The sequence below is a fragment of the Poeciliopsis prolifica genome, unplaced genomic scaffold (genome assembly GCF_027474105.1).
Source record: "Poeciliopsis prolifica strain line A6 unplaced genomic scaffold, Auburn_PproV2 SCAFFOLD056, whole genome shotgun sequence".
Classification (NCBI taxonomy): Eukaryota; Metazoa; Chordata; class Actinopteri; order Cyprinodontiformes; family Poeciliidae; genus Poeciliopsis; species Poeciliopsis prolifica.
Window position 1 is genome coordinate 2,775,616 of NW_026562431.1, and position 18,591 is coordinate 2,794,206.

At 37.7% G+C, this 18,591-nt stretch overlaps 1 protein-coding gene and 2 long non-coding RNA genes across 3 annotated transcripts; all 3 read left to right on the top strand.

The window, feature by feature from the left end:
- The first annotated feature begins 1,045 nt into the window (after window positions 1-1,045).
- Window positions 1,046-2,637, top strand: LOC129379273 (uncharacterized). The gene is made up of 3 exons (XR_008608157.1): window positions 1,046-1,105; window positions 1,830-1,861; window positions 2,175-2,637. It is a non-coding gene; the product is annotated as an uncharacterized LOC129379273 (long non-coding RNA).
- A 3,046-nt stretch (window positions 2,638-5,683) lies between these two features.
- LOC129379119 (uncharacterized) lies at window positions 5,684-7,707 on the top strand. Its single transcript, XR_008608144.1, has 3 exons — window positions 5,684-5,942; window positions 6,662-6,693; window positions 7,006-7,707. It is a non-coding gene; the product is annotated as an uncharacterized LOC129379119 (long non-coding RNA).
- Window positions 7,708-7,845: 138 nt separating this feature from the next.
- LOC129379120 (uncharacterized) lies at window positions 7,846-10,444 on the top strand. The gene is made up of 4 exons (XM_055059723.1): window positions 7,846-8,023; window positions 8,130-8,285; window positions 8,881-8,973; window positions 9,680-10,444. The coding sequence occupies exons 1-4, from the start codon at window positions 7,850-7,852 to the stop codon at window positions 10,001-10,003; spliced, it is 747 nt and encodes a 248-aa protein (XP_054915698.1). The 5' UTR covers window positions 7,846-7,849; the 3' UTR covers window positions 10,004-10,444.
- The last annotated feature ends 8,147 nt before the right edge of the window (window positions 10,445-18,591 follow it).

Genomic DNA, 18,591 nt, shown 5'->3' on the forward strand with positions numbered 1-18,591 from the left:
AGCTGTTCACTGGTCACGTTTTCCTTGAATGGAAAACTCCAACCCAGAATCAACGTCACCGATTGGCGTCATTGACCGCCTGAACAGAGTCTTTGAATGTAGACCCTCTGCGCTCATTTGGTCACTAACCATTTGCTTTGTCTTTCAGGTAAAAACTTAAAAAAACACTAAAAACCTTAAAGATAGGATAGGTTATCCTTTCTTAAATGATCAAGCATCGATATGCAGGATCAACAGATCATGTTTAGTCCGGGTCTTTATTTACAGTCATGTATGTAAAGGAGGATGATATTTGATCACTGGACTCTGGAAACAAACTCGTATCGGTTCTGCTCGCTGCAGCGTCCACACGTTGCTCTCTACTGCCCCCTAGGAAAGGTTGGGCCTGTAATAGCAGAGATTTATCTATTCTGCGTAGAATATTTTTCACCAAAATGGAAAGTATTTCCAGATTTACCTACACTGCACATACATTAGGAATACACATTTCTGCAATTAATTCCAACAACAGGATTATTATTTTTCTATGGAAACATAAATCTCCCTTAATAAGAAAATGTAATGTAATCAGTTTGAAGATGGACGACTGCAAGCTTTTCAATTTGATTGAACGAACGACACTTTAAAAATAAATTGGCTTCGGTCTTTTTTTTAAATTAAAAGGATTTATGGTTCTATATTCCAAGTAAAATATTTTCAAATCTGGGCAGAGTTCGTTTTTCTTCTTAGTTTGACTGTGATATTGACATTGTTGTCAAATTTATTTCGGCTTATTTTAAGACTGTTCATAATTCCTGCAGTGGTCACACTCTAAAAAGTGTATTTGGGCTGTAGTTAATGTTATGGCCTTTTTTACATTAACCTGACTTAATTGTTTGGCTTTAGTTATGTCAACTTACTTTCATGAGTTCAATTAACTTAAAAGACACACATTTCATCTAAAACAAACGGTTAACTTTGAGTTGACGTGAACCAATTAAGTTGAATGCAGTTTTACGTCTGACGTCATTACGCAAGCTTTGCCCGAGACAGATCCTTCTTGTACCGACCGCTTGTGCAGCCGCCATTTCTTCTGACCATCGACTGTCCACCGGATTGTAAAACAGTAAGTATTCTACACATCATGGCAAAATATTATTTAAACGGTGTAAAAATATTAATGACTTTTTCTACCTTTAATTTGAAACAGTTAACTGTTTTTAACGTCGAAGTATCATCAGTTATTTGCTTTGAACACATTTGCTAGTTGTAATTTGCCGCGCTATTCGGCATGTTTGAACTTAACTGCTCTGTTAGTTAGTGAACGTTTATTTTGAGTGTGTACTTTTTATTTGACCCTAAAGAACTTAAATAGCTGGAAGCCGGGTATGTAGTGAAAAACATGAAATGTGATTTAGACTGGAGACGTTCAGGGCTGGTGCTGGTGGACCGAGAACTGCTGGCGTGTTCCGGTCGGAAGCTAGACTGGGTCAAAGTGTGGGAGCAGCTAATGCACTGCAGTGGTGGCCAGATTTTATAACAAGAACTACTGGACAGGTTGATTTTTTATGGGTAATCTTAACGTACAGTTACGGAGGTGTTAGTGTTATACGCAAAACTAATTTAATGTGACGCAACTGCGCTCTGCTTGTCACTTGTCACCGTGAGCTGCAGTCAGGGAAGCCATTTGTTCCAATTGTCAGCCTGCTTACTGACGACATGATATAAAACGCATAATATCCTGACTGCGCTAATAATCCTAAGATCATTTTTCTTAAAAAAGCAAAAAACAAAATAAGCAATTCATGTTTGTAGGAACTTTGAGTTAATTTCTCTTTCCCACTCTCCAGGCCTGGAGCCAAGCATCATCAGACCATAGAAGGTAAGCCATATTTGCTTCACTAAGCTTCTAATTTAGAAAAAAAAGTTAAGTTATTAGTTAATATGCTGTATTGTATCAATAATATGAAAAACATATACTCTAAACTAATTCAAAAATAGTTTCGATAAATAACATCATTTTAAAGTAAAAGGAATAATAGGTGGTCAAAGAACGAGATGAAATTAATTTCCTCCAAAGGGTTGATGAGCTCTCACTCAACATGGGGTCAGAAGCTCAGTCATCTCGGAGAGGCTGAGATTAGAGCTGTTGCTCCTCTACATCCAGTGGAGCCATCTTTATGCCCTTTTTTCAGATTGCCATGGCAAGTTCAAAACCTGCAAGACTGAAGGTGATTCTAGGAGAGAGCAACACTGAAAAACTGACTCTTTCAAATGGCATACCAGATTCTCTGGATGATCTTCTCAGCAAGGTGAAGGATACCTTTGGTTTAAAGACCAACATCAGACTGCAATATATGGACAAAGACTTTGGTAATGACTTCTTCAACCTCAGCTCAACTTCTGACCTTGTGGACTTGGGAACAGTCAAGGTGATTCAAGAAGAAGCAGTTCAACCTTTTGTTGATGTCATTGAAACAGCTCCATCTTCTTCTGCAGTTCACTCAGATGACAGCAGTTCTTTAGCTTCAAATGACACTATACTCCTCTCCTCCCCTGAATCCTTCTCATCGCGAACAAAACAATGGCCAGCCAACTTTCCCATTCCCATGTTTTCGTATGACACTGAACGTCAGCTACAGAAGGGGAATTCTGAGTATCAGGCAAAAAAACAAAATATTGACAGTCACCCCACGAATGAAGACTGACATCCTTGGTATCGTCTCTGAGAAGAACGTTCTTTTCTTCTTTGAAGATCACCGTTGCTCCGCTGGATGTTGCAGCTTTCACTGAGAAGATGTCTTGCGGATATGAAGGGATGTACAATTTGTTCCTCAGCACTGCAAGACGTCGACCTAACGCGTCTCCTCCTTCCTTGGCAACACCAAAACACCTGGATCCATCAGCCAATTCCACGCAGTGCGTCTCGGCCTGGAAACTTTCATCAAGCTTCCGAAACTTCCCGATGTCGGTGATTATATGCGACGTCGCACCAGCGTCCACCATCAGACCTCTCCTCTTGATGTCGTCCACTCGCGTGTCAGCGTCGCTCACCGGAAAGCAAACTCTCTGTCGCCGCCCGCATTTGAATACTTAGTTGGTTCCTTTTTAGTCTTGAAGTTGAAATATTTTCAAAGTGACTCATCTCAGTTAAAATAAGTCATTAATAACTTATATATAAGTATGTATCACTTCCACCTCTTCTTCTTTTTGGCAATTAAGAGTTCGTCGCACTGCTGGTGTGAAGTCAGCTTTAATGAAACTCTTTAAAGTTGTTCTTATTACAGCTTCAGTTTCCCTGACACCAACACCACCGTCGAACTAAAACACAACGTAAACTTAGTGAGATGGTGTCAAGAATACAATATCGATATAAAAAATAACATAAAACATATAAACATACCTCGCTGGCTAACCCTTCCTTTTGAGGTAGAAATGAGGTCATTCAGTAAATTCTTACACTTAAATCATGTTTCTTCATTTGCTTGCCAACGCGATGCTGTTATATCGCAAGCGTCTCTGGTAACCTGGTAACCAGACGCTTCTATCTACTTCCTACCTTAAACCTTCAAAATAAGAGTCTTAACAAAAAGTATAAATAATACAAAATAAAACCTATAAATTAAAACTTTGGCAGTAAAAGTATGTATTTTATGTATTGTAACTATATATTATATGAACTAGCAATGTAGGTAGCTAATTTACATTTAAATACTATAAAAATACTATAATGAAGACTTAGAAATCTATTTTGTTTTATATTTCTATATCATATATCAACGACACGGCGCTGGAATTGAAAAATTCAGGGCTTCAAGGAAAAGAATAACGAAGATGCCCGCAAAGAAAATCACAGACATCTCAATGAGATCGCAAAGCACTGGGCCTCGTCTACTGACAACGCAGTGGACGTCGCGCGTCGTCTTTGTTTTCTAACATTTAGAAACATCGGCCGAATTAATAAATAAGGCTGTCTCAAATGGCAATGTTAATAATCTCGTTATTTGGTTGGAGGTCAGTTGTTCTGGATTCAGTTTAAGAGAGTCGGTGCTTCATTCTGACCTTTTCCTGAACGCCAGAGGTTCAGTTTCCTTCTCCTCATTTTTTCTGAATCTTCCCTTTAAATGTTAGGGGTTGGAGAGATGGTATTAAAAGAAAGGCAATATTTATGTTTTTGTAAAAATGCTAAAGCGAACTGCATAGTTTTTACAAGAAACTCACTGATGAGGCTGATGAGAGCTTCTGGTCCAATCAATGGAGAGGAAAAGTTATTGAGCGCAGAGGGCCTACATTCAAAGACTCTGTTCAGGCGGTCGATGACGTCAATGGGTGACGTAAATGACGTCACCCACTGACGTCATTAACATTGAAGGATACTTGAATTCGTATCCCATTTAAGGATGACGTCACCAGTGACCAGCTGAGCCAATCAGAAGCAGGTGACCGCCCTGCTCATTAACTACAGAGATTGAATACTTAGTTGCTTTTTTCTTTTTAATTATTAAACACTTTGAACAATTTTACACGATCACGTGTCATGCACTTAAGTAATAAAATCCTACAGGCTAAAGACACACACATCATTTTAAGACAATAACATCATAAAAAAATTGTTCAATAAAAATAAATGAATAAAATGTGGAATACTTTCCATTTTGGTAAAAGGAGAATTTAAGGTTCTCCACACATAAGGTCACATATAAAATACATACTTATATAATGTATAAGTTATTAATGACTTATTTTAACTGAGATGAGTCGCTTTGAAAATAATTCAACTTCAAGACTAAAAAGGAACCAACTAAGTATTCAAATGCTATAGTTAATGAGCAGTGGGCGGTCGCCTGCTCCTGATTGGCTCAGCTGTTCACTGGTCACGTTTTCCTTGAATGGAAAACTCCAACCCAGAATCAACGTCACCGATTGGCGTCATTGACCGCCTGAACAGAGTCTTTGAATGTAGACCCTCTGCGCTCATTTGGTCACTAACCATTTGCTTTGTCTTTCAGGTAAAAACTTAAAAAACACTAAAAACCTTAAAGATAGGATAGGTTATCCTTTCTTAAATGATCAAGCATCGATATGCAGGATCAAAGATCATGTTTAGTCCGGTCTTTATTTACAGTCATGTATGTAAAGGAGGATGATATTTGATCACTGGACTCTGGAAACAAACTCGTATCGGTTCTGCTCGCTGCAGCGTCCACACGTTGCTCTCTACTGCCCCCTAGGAAAGGTTGGGCCTGTAATAGCAGAGATTTATCTATTCTGCGTAGAATATTTTTCACCAAAATGGAAAGTATTTCCAGATTTACCTACACTGCACATACATTAGGAATACACATTTCTGCAATTAATTCCAACAACAGGATTATTATTTTTCTATGGAAACATAAATCTCCCTTAATAAGAAAATGTAATGTAATCAGTTTGAAGATGGACGACTGCAAGCTTTTCAATTTGATTGAACGAACGACACTTTAAAAATAAATTGGCTTCGGTATTTTTTTAAATTAAAAGGATTTATGGTTCTATATTCCAAGTAAAATATTTTCAAATCTGGGCAGAGTTCGTTTTCTTCTTAGTTTGACTGTGATATTGACATTGTTGTCAAATTTATTTCGGCTTATTTTAAGACTGTTCATAATTCCTGCAGTGGTCACACTCTAAAAAGTGTATTTGGGCTGTAGTTAATGTTATGGCCTTTTTTACATTAACCTGACTTAATTGTTTGGCTTTAGTTATGTCAACTTACTTTCATGAGTTCAATTAACTTAAAAGACACACATTTCATCTAAAACAAACGGTTAACTTTGAGTTGACGTGAACCAATTAAGTTGAATGCAGTTTTACGTCTGACGTCATTACGCAAGCTTTGCCCGAGACAGATCCACTTCTTGTACCGACCGCTTGTGCAGCCGCCATTTCTTCTGACCATCGACTGTCCACCGGATTGTAAAACAGTAAGTATTCTACACATCATGGCAAAATATTATTTAAACGGTGTAAAAATATTAATGACTTTTTCTACCTTTAATTTGAAACAGTTAACTGTTTTTAACGTCGAAGTATCATCAGTTATTTGCTTTGAACACATTTGCTAGTTGTAATTTGCCGCGCTATTCATGTTTGAACTTAACTGCTCTGTTAGTTAGTGAACGTTTATTTTGAGTGTGTACTTTTTATTTGACCCTAAAGAACTTAAATAGCTGGAAGCCGGGTATGTAGTGAAAAACATGAAATGTGATTTAGACTGGAGACGTTCAGGGCTGGTGCTGGTGGACCGAGAACTGCTGGCGTGTTTCGGAAGCTAGACTGGGTCAAAGTGTGGGAGCAGCTAATGCACTGCAGTGGTGGCCAGATTTTATAACAAGAACTACTGGACAGGTTGATTTTTTATGGGTAATCTTAACGTACAGTTACGGAGGTGTTAGTGTTATACGCAAAACTAATTTAATGTGACGCAACTGCGCTCTGCTTGTCACTTGTCACCGTGAGCTGCAGTCAGGGAAGCCATTTGTTCCAATTGTCAGCCTGCTTACTGACGACATGATATAAAACGCATAATATCCTGACTGCGCTAATAATCCATAAGATGTCATTTTTCTTAAAAAGCAAAAAACAAAATAAGCAATTCATGTTTGTAGGAACTTTGAGTTAATTTCTCTTTCCCACTCTCCAGGCCTGGAGCCAAGCATCATCAGACCATAGAAGGTAAGCCATATTTGCTTCACTAAGCTTCTAATTTAGAAAAAAAAGTTAAGTTATTAGTTAATATGCTGTATTGTATCAATAATATGAAAAACATATACTCTAAACTAATTCAAAAATAGTTTCGATAAATAACATCATTTAAAGTAAAAGGAATAATAGGTGGTCAAAGAACGAGATGAAATTAATTTCCTCCAAAGGGTTGATGAGCTCTCACTCAACATGGGGTCAGAAGCTCAGTCATCTCGGAGAGGCTGAGATTAGAGCTGTTGCTCCTCTACATCCAGTGGAGCCATCTTTATGCCCTTTTTTCAGATTGCCATGGCAAGTTCAAAACCTGCAAGACTGAAGGTGATTCTAGGAGAGAGCAACACTGAAAAACTGACTCTTTCAAATGGCATACCAGATTCTCTGGATGATCTTCTCAGCAAGGTGAAGGATACCTTTGGTTTAAAGACCAACATCAGACTGCAATATATGGACAAAGACTTTGGTAATGACTTCTTCAACCTCAGCTCAACTTCTGACCTTGTGGACTTGGGAACAGTCAAGGTGATTCAAGAAGAAGCAGTTCAACCTTTTGTTGATGTCATTGAAACAGCTCCATCTTCTTCTGCAGTTCACTCAGATGACAGCAGTTCTTTAGCTTCAAATGACACTATACTCCTCTCCTCCCCTGAATCCTTCTCATCGCGAACAAAACAATGGCCAGCCAACTTTCCCATTCCCATGTTTTCGTATGACACTGAACGTCAGCTACAGAAGGGGAATTCTGAGTATCAGGCAAAAAACAAAATATTGACAGTCACCCCACGAATGAAGACTGACATCCTAAATAGATTAGTAGAAGAGATCTACAGATACAGAGCCTATCCAGAGGACGCACAGTTCTGTGTAGTTGCAGAGGCCTTGATTAAAAAACATCCATGTTTAAAAGAGCCTGGTTCATTCAATGGTTGCTACGGTTGGAAACAAAGGCTGAAGTACAAAATGGGAAACTACAGGACTCTACTCAAGTTTCAGGATGTCCAGAATTGTCTGTTAACGCACTTAAATCCAAAGCCAGTACTTCAGTGTTTCCCGCTGCAAAAATAAAGAAGCCAAGACGAGCTGAAGCCAACTTCTATCCTTCCTTTCCAGTGGAGAAACACAAGAAAGTATGGAAAAAGAGAGAATTGAACTCTTGACAGCAATCAAAAGGAGGAACAATGACAAGGTCATTGCGGAGAAAATGGCTCATACCTTTGCCTACAGGCGTCAGGAGGTGGTGAATGAAGAACCTGGCATAGAGGATTTCAAGGACAGATGGCCTGCCCTGTTCCAACAGAAAGAGGTAGTAATGCAGATTGAGGATTTTTACTTAGATTTTGGAATGATTGGTCAGTATTTACTTTAAGTCATTTTGTAAGATACAAAATAAGTTTTATTTTGTTTCTCAGATTAATGCGGAGTTCCTGAGACTCATGGCTCTTCCCCTTGAGCAGACTTTCTTTGCCCAGTTGGACAGGCTCTCAAGTCAGCTGATTAAAGTCATCAAAGCCAAGGGAGGAGCAACACGTGCAAAAATAGCTGGAATCATGAGAATCTATGATGAGGTATGGATCATCGATAGGAACACTGGGGGACATTTACCATTTTTAATTTAAAACAAAGAAGTTAAAGTCTCTAATTACTTTCAGACTTTTTGTTTTAATTATTAATACTTGATACACTTTGTGCAAAGGTGATATCACTCAAAGAAAAGCAAGTAACTGTCTTATGTATTTTTAGTGGATTTAGTTAGTCTGTATTGTGGTTCATTCATGAATTTCATAAAATACACCTTTCTGTCCAACTTGCCAGAAATTAGTGCTATTTAGTACATTTTTTTGAGCTTATTTTAAAATTTTAATTTTTTAAATGGTAGACTTATATCAATTTTATGCTGCAAGATAAAATACAAACAACAAATGATATTCATTAGTCCTAGTAGATTGTGCTAAGAAAAAGCCTTAACCTCAACAATAGTCTAGTTTCACAAATTGAGACTTGAAGCATAAATTTTGGCAGAGGTGGAATTTGCATAATTTTGAAGAGCATTATTAACCCGGTGGACATGTGGGCTGCACATTATGGTATTTGAATATATTACTGTTACATCAGAAATCTTGTCAGAGATATGGAATATTGATAACAATACATTTTCTCCAGGTGGAGGACATTGGGATTCGAAGGGAATGTGTTCTGAAAGGGCTCATCACCTTTCTTGGAGAGGATCCAGAAGACCTTATTAAGGAATACAGTGTAAGTTTCTTTTAAAGGTTTGAAGCCGCATCTTAACCCATTCAGGAAAATTGAAAAATTCAATGTCAGTTGCTTGTACCTTTTTAAATTATTCTGGCCTGCATTTTCTATATTTAAACATCTGTTTTAATACATCAGGCAGATTTGGTGTCAGAATTGTAAATTTAACATGGTTATGTCCTGCTTAAATCCAACAGTGGTGTGCTTTGCTATTCAGCAAAGACCATTATCTAACTTCACTATCAACTTCATTTCCTGTTCACCAATATAACAAACAAGTTAATAAGAATGTTTTAGTCATGCTATTTTCATACCAGCTCCAAAATATCTGATAAGTAACAGAAATATGCATTTTGTGTTGATTTCCAACCTAAGATGACCATTGGCTTGGACTACTATTCTGCTTTGATGTATAATCTATGAATTTGTTTAAGCTAAAACCTGCAATATGACAAAACACATATAAAGTTACATCCTTGTATTATCTTTTCTAAAAACCTTAAAAATCACCCTTTGAGTTATTCAATTTTTAATGCAACTTTGAACTTGGAAAATTTATCAAGGATATTTCAGATGCCATAAACGATTCTCTTCAATTCACAAGCTGTACACTTGTACTTAATGCTTGCATTTATAAGGCTTTTATTTGTCAACTGACAGATTAGTTACAGTCTTCAAGTTTAACATATGGTTTATCTCACTACAGGGCAGCTGTGGAGATGATGCCCAGATGGATCTCAAACAACTCACCCTGGCAATATTTGTGATTCGGAAGAAGGGAGAGGGATTGGAAGAATCCCCAGAAGACATTGGCATTGTCATTGAGGGAGTGGAGGTGTTGCATGACCTGACTTCAGTTGCCTCAGCATGTGCCCTGCTTCTGGGTTTGATATATGCCCTTAACCTGGCTTATCCGAAGCCTCTGCGCTTCACATTTGAAGTGTTTCAAAAAATCTTCATGCAACTTGACCAACACAAAATGTCTCCTAAAGTTCAGAATTTGTTTGGAAGACTTCAGACCTCTCAGTAAAGACAATTGTATGTTGTGCAAAATGACAGATTATTTTCTGTCTTTGTTTGAACATGAGGGGGCTGTGTTTTGGAAGCTTAACCTCAAGGGACTGAACTTTTTGAATTTCTTTTGGGACATTGTGCATATTAAAGCCACAGCATTAGTAGGCTGCTGTAGTATTGTTCACAGACACTTTCACAGTGTTTTTTTCATATTTTTTTTTCAATTTGGATTAAGCAGTGCTTAATGTTTACTATTCTGTTCTGATGTCAGTTAACTTAAGTATCGGAGATGGTTTAAATGCTGCAAGCCATGACCCCACAACCTTGTTTGAAAGCATGTAGATGTTATTGCTTGTTTTCAGTTTGTTCTTGAAGATGTTAAAAACAGACACACATGTTCTTACATTTTATGTAAAAACAGTTTAGGGATTGAGAATGTTGATTTCCTTTATTTTAGGACGACTTGTGGTAAATCTGAAAAACATTGTTTTTCAGAGGAATACATCTGGATTCTACAAGCTCACACAGGGATGTCCAAAGTTTGTCCTGGAGAGCCATCAATGTGCAAATGTCAGATGGACTATTTCAATACCACCTTGCTGAATTTACACACCAGCAGACACTCAGCTGAGCAGAGGCATAGTAATGAGCACTTAATTTTATTTGGAGATTGGATTCATCTGAAAGTTGGAGGATGGTAGCTCTCCAGAACTGGACTTGGGGTACCCCATGTTCAGTTTACTAAAAGCTAACTCAATTAAGCAGACAAGCAAAAGATCTGTGTAGTATGTTCAGTGCAAAATGTGTTGTGAAAAATCTGTAAGTTTGTGATTTCACAATAAAATTTAACATTTTCTATTTGTGCAGTGTAGATTTGTTATAACCAAGTTGAATTTTTGGGTAGTGTAAAGGAATTTTACTGCTATTGTAAAAGCTAAAACATACTTTAAAAGTGATTTATATTTAAGCATTATTGTAAGTACAAAATATGCATAAACGACTTTGGGGTAGTTTCATTTTTTAACTTAGAACAACTTACATTTTTGAGTTGACTTTCTATAAATTTAAGTAAGATGGATTAAACATTTGTATATGAAATAAAGTAAATAAATTGCGTTAGACTGACCTAAATTTATCAAGTTAAACAAACTAAAAAAATTATGTTGATCCAACTTAATTGAATTACTTGTTACCTACAGAAGTAATTCAATTAAGTTGGATCAACTTTTTTCTTTTTAGAGTGCAATTTAATAAACTGCATTAGATACGATAGTAGAATATTTAGTTTATTGCAAATACAAATATAGATACGAGAAAGAAAACAGAAAGTGACTAAATTATCGGAGATAACAAAGATTGGATAAAAAAATTACTATGATGTTTTCAATATATATATTTATACATATCTACACGTTGCAGTAGAACAGTGTTTTTCAACTAGTGTCCCGTTGAATTTATTCAATTTCACTAAATTGGTCTAAAACGATTTTTTGAAAACAAATTGACTGCAAATAATATGCCATTTCCGAGAGTCTGTGTTGTATAGTGACTAGCGGCGTCATCATGTAATTTCCTGATGACAGGATGGCAGTAGGTACACAGCACTGTACGTTAAAACAAGAGAATTAGTGATGCATGAATGTGACAGGAAGCGGTGAGAGCATTGTACCAAGCAAGACTGTGATGACAGTGATGGAAAAGTTTTGAAAAGAAAAAAGCTAATTTCAGACCCAGATGAAGAACTTAGTATGAGTGAATATCAACGGAAGGCAAATACCGTGAGCTTTTTCTTTTCTAAATATTATTGCTTCTCTCAGAAAAGGAATTATTTTCTATATTCTGGCTGAGAGATTGCTTGTGGTCAGAATTAGTCGTGTGAACAATGTGGTCTTAAATTTAAATTGTTGTGCCACTGATCAGGCGCACTTTTGAAGTAGACTGTTGGAAAATGTTCTCATCTTAACCTGTCTTTAAGTTATCTTGTGTTATGTGTTCATGTTTACTGATTTTCCTTTGTAAGTGTAACCGGGTTCTGCTTCACACCACTGTACCAGGCCGACCCAAGTAACCCCTCGACTCTGTGTTGTGTAGATGTTTTAATGAAGACCAGGAGTTCTGGGTGAACAGGCAGTTTATTTCCTGAATGAGAACAGATCGGGTTGGAATCAATGCAATGGTTCAGCTTCCCTCAGCACACTACAACAGAGCGTCATGTTGACTTTAATTTAGCACAGAAAGTGTTTTACAAAATATTAACAAAACTAAAAGTGCAAAATTGATGCCAGGCACACAAATCATAAATAGTAGTTGCACACTATTGATGTAAGTTTTTAAGAATGATACTTTATGTGTTTCTAACACTTTTCCGTGCTGTGTGCTGAGGAATGAAACTCACCTCTCGTGCAGCTTCCATAGACTGCCACTGATTACAGAGGCCAGCAACATATAACCAGCCACACAGAGAGGAGGCGCTATTTCCCATTGCACTGATAATATATAAAGCAAGTGGGATTCTACAACATAAACTCTGTTACATAAGGTACAGCTTTGTTCTGTATCCTGTCATTCTGTTTATGTGCATGTTGTACTGTTGTTGGCCACTGGGGGCAGTGAGAGCGAGATTTTATATATATGCAGCACTGTTCTAAAAAGAATTAGACGAAGAAAAGTTTTCTCTGTGCCTGACCGTTCCACAAATAAAAGAACACAGCTATCTAAGAAAAGAAGTGTGGTTCATTGTGATGATGAGTGCAGATCAAGAAAACACAAACGCAACATAGACATGTTAAGTGCAATTTGAAATATCTAATATAAAATATGATACAAATTCAAATTCAAGACACTTTGATAAGAACGACCATATATTATTATTATTATTATTATTATTTATTATTTTCATGTGTTTAGATTTTTGGTTGGTGGTGTGCCGCTTGATTCTTTCAATGAAAACAATGTGCCTAGGCTCAAAAAAGGTTGAAAAATACTGCAGTAGAAAGCAACGTTTAGATGCTGGGAGGAAGAAGAAAAAGTATAAAAAGTGTCCGGTTGTTTAGGGAGCAGCGGATCAGAACCAGAGTCAAGGGAGCAAATATCATCCTCCTTTACATACATGACTGTAAATAAAGACCCGGACTAAACATGATCTGTTGATCCTGCATATCGATGCTTGATCGTTTAAGAAAGGATAACCTATCCTATCTTTAAGGTTTTTAGTGTTTTTTAAGTTTTTACCTGAAAGACAAAGCAAATGGTTAGTGACCAAATGAGCGCAGAGGGTCTACATTCAAAGACTCTGTTCAGGCGGTCAATGACGCCAATCGGTGACGTTGATTCTGGGTTGGAGTTTTCCATTCAAGGAAAACGTGACCAGTGAACAGCTGAGCCAATCAGGAGCAGGCGACCGCCCACTGCTCATTAACTATAGCATTTGAACACTTAGTTGGTTCCTTTTTAGTCTTGAAGTTGAATTATTTTCAAAGCGACTCATCTCAGTTAAAATAAGTCATTAATAACTTATACATTATATAAGTATGTATTTTATATGTGACCTTATGTGTGGAGAACCTTAAATTCTCCTTTTACCAAAATGGAAAGTATTCCACATTTTATTCATTTATTTTTATTGAACAATTTTTTTATGATGTTATTGTCTTAAAATGATGTGTGTGTCTTTAGCCTGTAAGATTTTATTACTTAAGTGCATGACACGTGATCTTGTAAAATTGTTCAAAGTGTTTAATAATTAAAAAGAAAAAAGCAACTAAGTATTCAATCCCTGTAGTTAATGGGCAGTGGGTGGTCACCTGCTTCTGATTGGCTCAGCTGGTCGCTGGTGACGTCATCCTTAGATGGGATACTAATTCAAGGATCCTTCAATGTTAATGACGTCAGTGGGTGACGTCATTTACATCACCCATTGACGTCATCGACCGCCTGAACAGAGTCTTTGAATGTAGGCCCTCTGCGCTCAATAACTTTTCCCTCTGATTGGACCTCTCATCAGCCTCATCAGTGAGTTTCTTGTAAAAACTATGCAGTTCGCTTTAGCATTTTTACAAAAACATAAATATTGCCTTTCTTTTAATACCATCTCTCCAATCCCTAACATTTAAAGGGAAGATTCAGAAAAAATGAGGAGAAGGAAACTGAACCTCTGGCGTTCAGGAAAAGGTCAGAATGAAGCACCGACTCTCTTAAACTGAATCCAGAACAACTAACCTCCAACCAAATAATGAGATTATTAACATTGCCATTTGAGACAGCCTTATTTATTAATTCGGCCGATGTTTCTAAATGTTAGAAAACAAAAGACGACGCGCGACGTCCACTGCGTTGTCAGTAGACGAGGCCCAGTGCTTTGCGATCTCATTGAGATGTCTGTGATTTTCTTTGCGGGCATCTTCGTTATTCTTTTCCTTGAAGCCCTGAATTTTTCAATTCCAGCGCCGTGTCGGTGATATATGATATAGAAATATAAAAACAAAATAGATTTCTAAGTCTTCATTATAGTATTTTTATAGTATTTAAATGTAAATTAGCTACCTACATTGCTAGTTCATATAATATATAGTTATAATACATAAAATACATACTTTTACTGCCAAAGTTTTAATTTATAGGTTTTATTTTGTATTATTTATACTTTTTTTAAGACTCTTATTTTGAAGGTTTAAGGTAGGAAGTAGATGTAGAAGCGTCTGGTTACCAGGTTACCAGAGACGCTTGCGATATAACAGCATCGCGTTGGCAAGCAAATGAAGCATGATTTAAGTGTAAGAATTTACTGAATGACCTCATTTCTACCTCAAAAGGAAGGGTTAGCCAGCGAGGTATGTTTATATGTTTTATGTTATTTTTATATCGATATTGTATTCTTGACACCATCTCACAAAGTTTACGTTGTGTTTTTAGTTCGACGGTGGTGTTGGTGTCAGGGAAACTGAAGCTGTAATAAGAACGACTTTAAAGAGTTTCATTAAAGCTGACTTCACACAGCAGTGCGACGAACTCTTAATTGCCAAAAAGAAGAAGAGGTGGAAGTGATACATACTTATATATAAGTTATTAATGACTTATTTTAACTGAGATGAGTCACTTTGAAAATATTTCAACTTCAAGACTAAAAAGGAACCAACTAAGTATTCAAATGCGGGCGGCGACAGAGAGTTTGCTTTCCGGGTGAGCGACGCTGACACGCGAGTGGACGACATCAAGAGGAGAGGTCTGATGGTGGACGCTGGTGCGACGTCGCATATAATCACCGACATCGGGAAGTTTCGGAAGCTTGATGAAAGTTTCCAGGCCGAGACGCACTGCGTGGAATTGGCTGATGGATCCAGGTGTTTTGGTGTTGCCAAAAAAGGAGGAGACGCGTTAGGTCGACGTCTTAAAACAGTGCTGAGGAACAAATTGTACATCCCTTATCCGCAAGACATCTTCTCAGTGAAAGCTGCAACATCCAGCGGAGCAACGGTGATCTTCAAAGAAGAAAAGAACGTTCTTCTCAGAGACTATACCAAGTTCCCCATTCACGTAGGTAACACATTGTATTACTTCCAAACGACGGACAATGGATGTGGAGCTCAGTGTAAAAATGTTATGACTTACAAGGTTGGCATGAGATTCTTGGACATTGCAATTACAGAGATGTACTGAAGCTAGAAAATGTTGTGCATGGCATGGAAATTAAAGGGAGACGTGAACCAATGCCATATCGTGAAGTCTGCACGAAAGGAAAATGTGTTCAAACTAACAAGGAGCCAGATGCAAGAGCTAAAGAACCACTAGCAATGGTCCACACAGATTTAGCAGGACCTATAGATCCAACGTCCAAAGATGGTCACAGATATGCATTGTGCTTCACAGATGATCATTCCTTAATCATACGTCACAGATTGACGTCAAAGACCTGTCGCCCTTCTGCGTATGGCAAGCCTTTTTGATATAAAGTCGGTTTCACTGCTCTTACATTCCAGATATCTCAAATTGTTTTATGACCAGACGTTTTAGCAATTTAAGATATCTCTAATTAAAATTTGACTGGACAAAATACCTATTTGAGATAATTACATTCTAACCAGTCCAAATAACGTGAGATTTATTTGTGGCATTTACTGAAAATATAAAATTCTGCAGGCAACTATTCGGACAGCACAAAGGGGCTTTCACCTCATTCAGAATTCAGATATCTAAAATTGTAATTTTGACAGTGATAATTACGTTCAAGAAATCTTAAATCGTAATTCCGGTTACGTGTCTCGTCAAGTTACAGAACAAGTGACGTCATTTGAGATATCTTGCAAGGAATTTTGACCAGTCAAAATGTAATTGAAGATATCCTGAATTATTATTCTTACTAGTCAGAATGTAAATGCAGATATCTTAAATTATCATTCCGGAGAGTCAAAATGTAGTTTTGTCAAGTCAAAATGCATTTTTCGAAATCTAGAAAGTAATTACGGTTAATCAGAGGGAACGCAATTTATGTGAAACGGCTTGCCATAGCACACTTGAAGCCCGCATCATACGTCACAGATTGACGTCATTGATCGACTGAACCAGAGCCTTTGAATGTAGGCCCTCAGCAGTCATTGCGTCACGAATGATTTTCCTTTGCAGGGAACGTGGACAATACCCATCAAATACAAATTAGATGTAGCTATAGATAGATATCTAGAGATCGATATGCACGTCTTTCTGTCATCTGTCTGTCAAGAGATATGTGATCGATAGACGTGAATATCTATCAAGACATAGTTATCCACGTCAATCTATCGATGTGGATATCTATGTCTAGACATAGATATTTATATATCTATATATCTATATATCTAATTTGTAGAGACCCTGGAGGGAGAATCAGTCGCCGAAGACCCTGGAGGACCCGTCGCCGAGGACGCTGGAGTACCGAACGATGAGAAAATCGATGAGAAAACACACTGATAACAGAGGCCCATTGTGCAGAACATTTTATATCACGTTTAACTGTCTGGTCTATTCATGTAGGGGGGATGCATTTTAATGAGCCTGCACAGCTTATTATTAGCCTACCGATTTTTGCATGCCCTCCCTATTTTCCTGAAATATTAACCCATTCATATAAACCTCATAGCGTAGTTTATAGTAGTCAGCTACCAATTGTGCAAGTTCTCCCACTTAAAAAGATGAGAGAGGCTGTAATTGTCATCATAGATATTCCTCAACTATGAGACAAAAGAAGAAAAAAAATTCAGATTGTCTGCTTTTTGTTATTTTTGGTTTATTTTGATTTTTTCTTTTTATAATTCCATTTGTTAGTGTTATTTTGAAACAATAATCCTGTGTATATCTTAGTCGTCTAATCATCCCTTTATGATGATGTCTGGTATCACACACAGATATTAGTAAGAGAAACTGCATCTCATGTTGGCGTATTAGGCAGGCTCCCATTGTGTCTGTTATGAATTGAAACTGTAACCAACTAGTTTAACTTATGAATAGATAAGTTGAGAAAACTTAGATTTCATTGTTGAAGTTACAGTTAGTCTATCTTTTTAAGTTCAAAAAGGAGGATAATGAGCACAAACAACCATATCAAGAATAATGAACAGACTGTTTAATACAAAATTAAAGAGAATATTATAGTACAATTTTTGTTTCAACATAAAGTGTCCACCCTTGTTATAACAGGTAGTGTAGTTTCTTTTAGTTCAGATTCCTTATTGTTCAGTTCCTTCTTTTAGAAGCTTTTTAGTTCAGTAATTGCAATTTAGGTCAGTCAGTCAAGTCTTTGTTAAATGGCCATGTGTTTCTTTGGATCCAAAATCTTATCCAGTGCAAAGTAGGCAGCGGATCCAGCAGTCCCAGGTCTTGGGTTGAAACCTAGAGCTCAGCAATCCAATCCAGGCCTGCGATGCTGTGCAGCTGGACAACCTTCCAACTTGAATGTGGTTCTAAAAAAAAAAAAAATAAAAGACATTCAAATTACATGAGTCATTTCATAATTGTCGTTCAGTCAACAATCAGCAGCAATTTTCAATTAAGAAGCCGTCCTGGGATGCCACGCCACAGACGCCACTCAAGAGCGGCAGCAGAATCCGTCCAAGCTGGTCGCCAGTCCGAACCAGCCAAGCTGGACAAGGGGCAGGAGTCAGGTTCACGCTGACCACGACGGCTGGCAGAGAGCCAGCAATCAGAGCGACAAATGGACTGCCGACGGACATCAACCAGGAACCACAGGGCAACAGGCAAACAGCCGGCCAAGGACAAACAGCAGCGTCTATAGCAAACATAAGTGTTAAACATCAAATCTAAAAGCATGCAGGTAATGAGCTTTTCACTTACCACAAGCTCTATGTGTAGTGCCTCTGGCTGGGAGGAGGATCAGGCAGTTTACACAGGCCACCTTAATTGTGTACAATTAAAGCTAAGCGAAGGCTAGGCTAACAACAACAAGTATAGGAGAGGCCTCTTACCAGAAGAAGGAGCGATCAGCATGTATCAGTCAAGCACACCTTAGTGTCAGACTGGCGCTGCACAGCAACAGAGGTCTAAACCGGAAACACATGTTGACCAGGTGAGGGAGGGCCCCTTATATACAAACAGCGCCACCACCAATTAAATGCC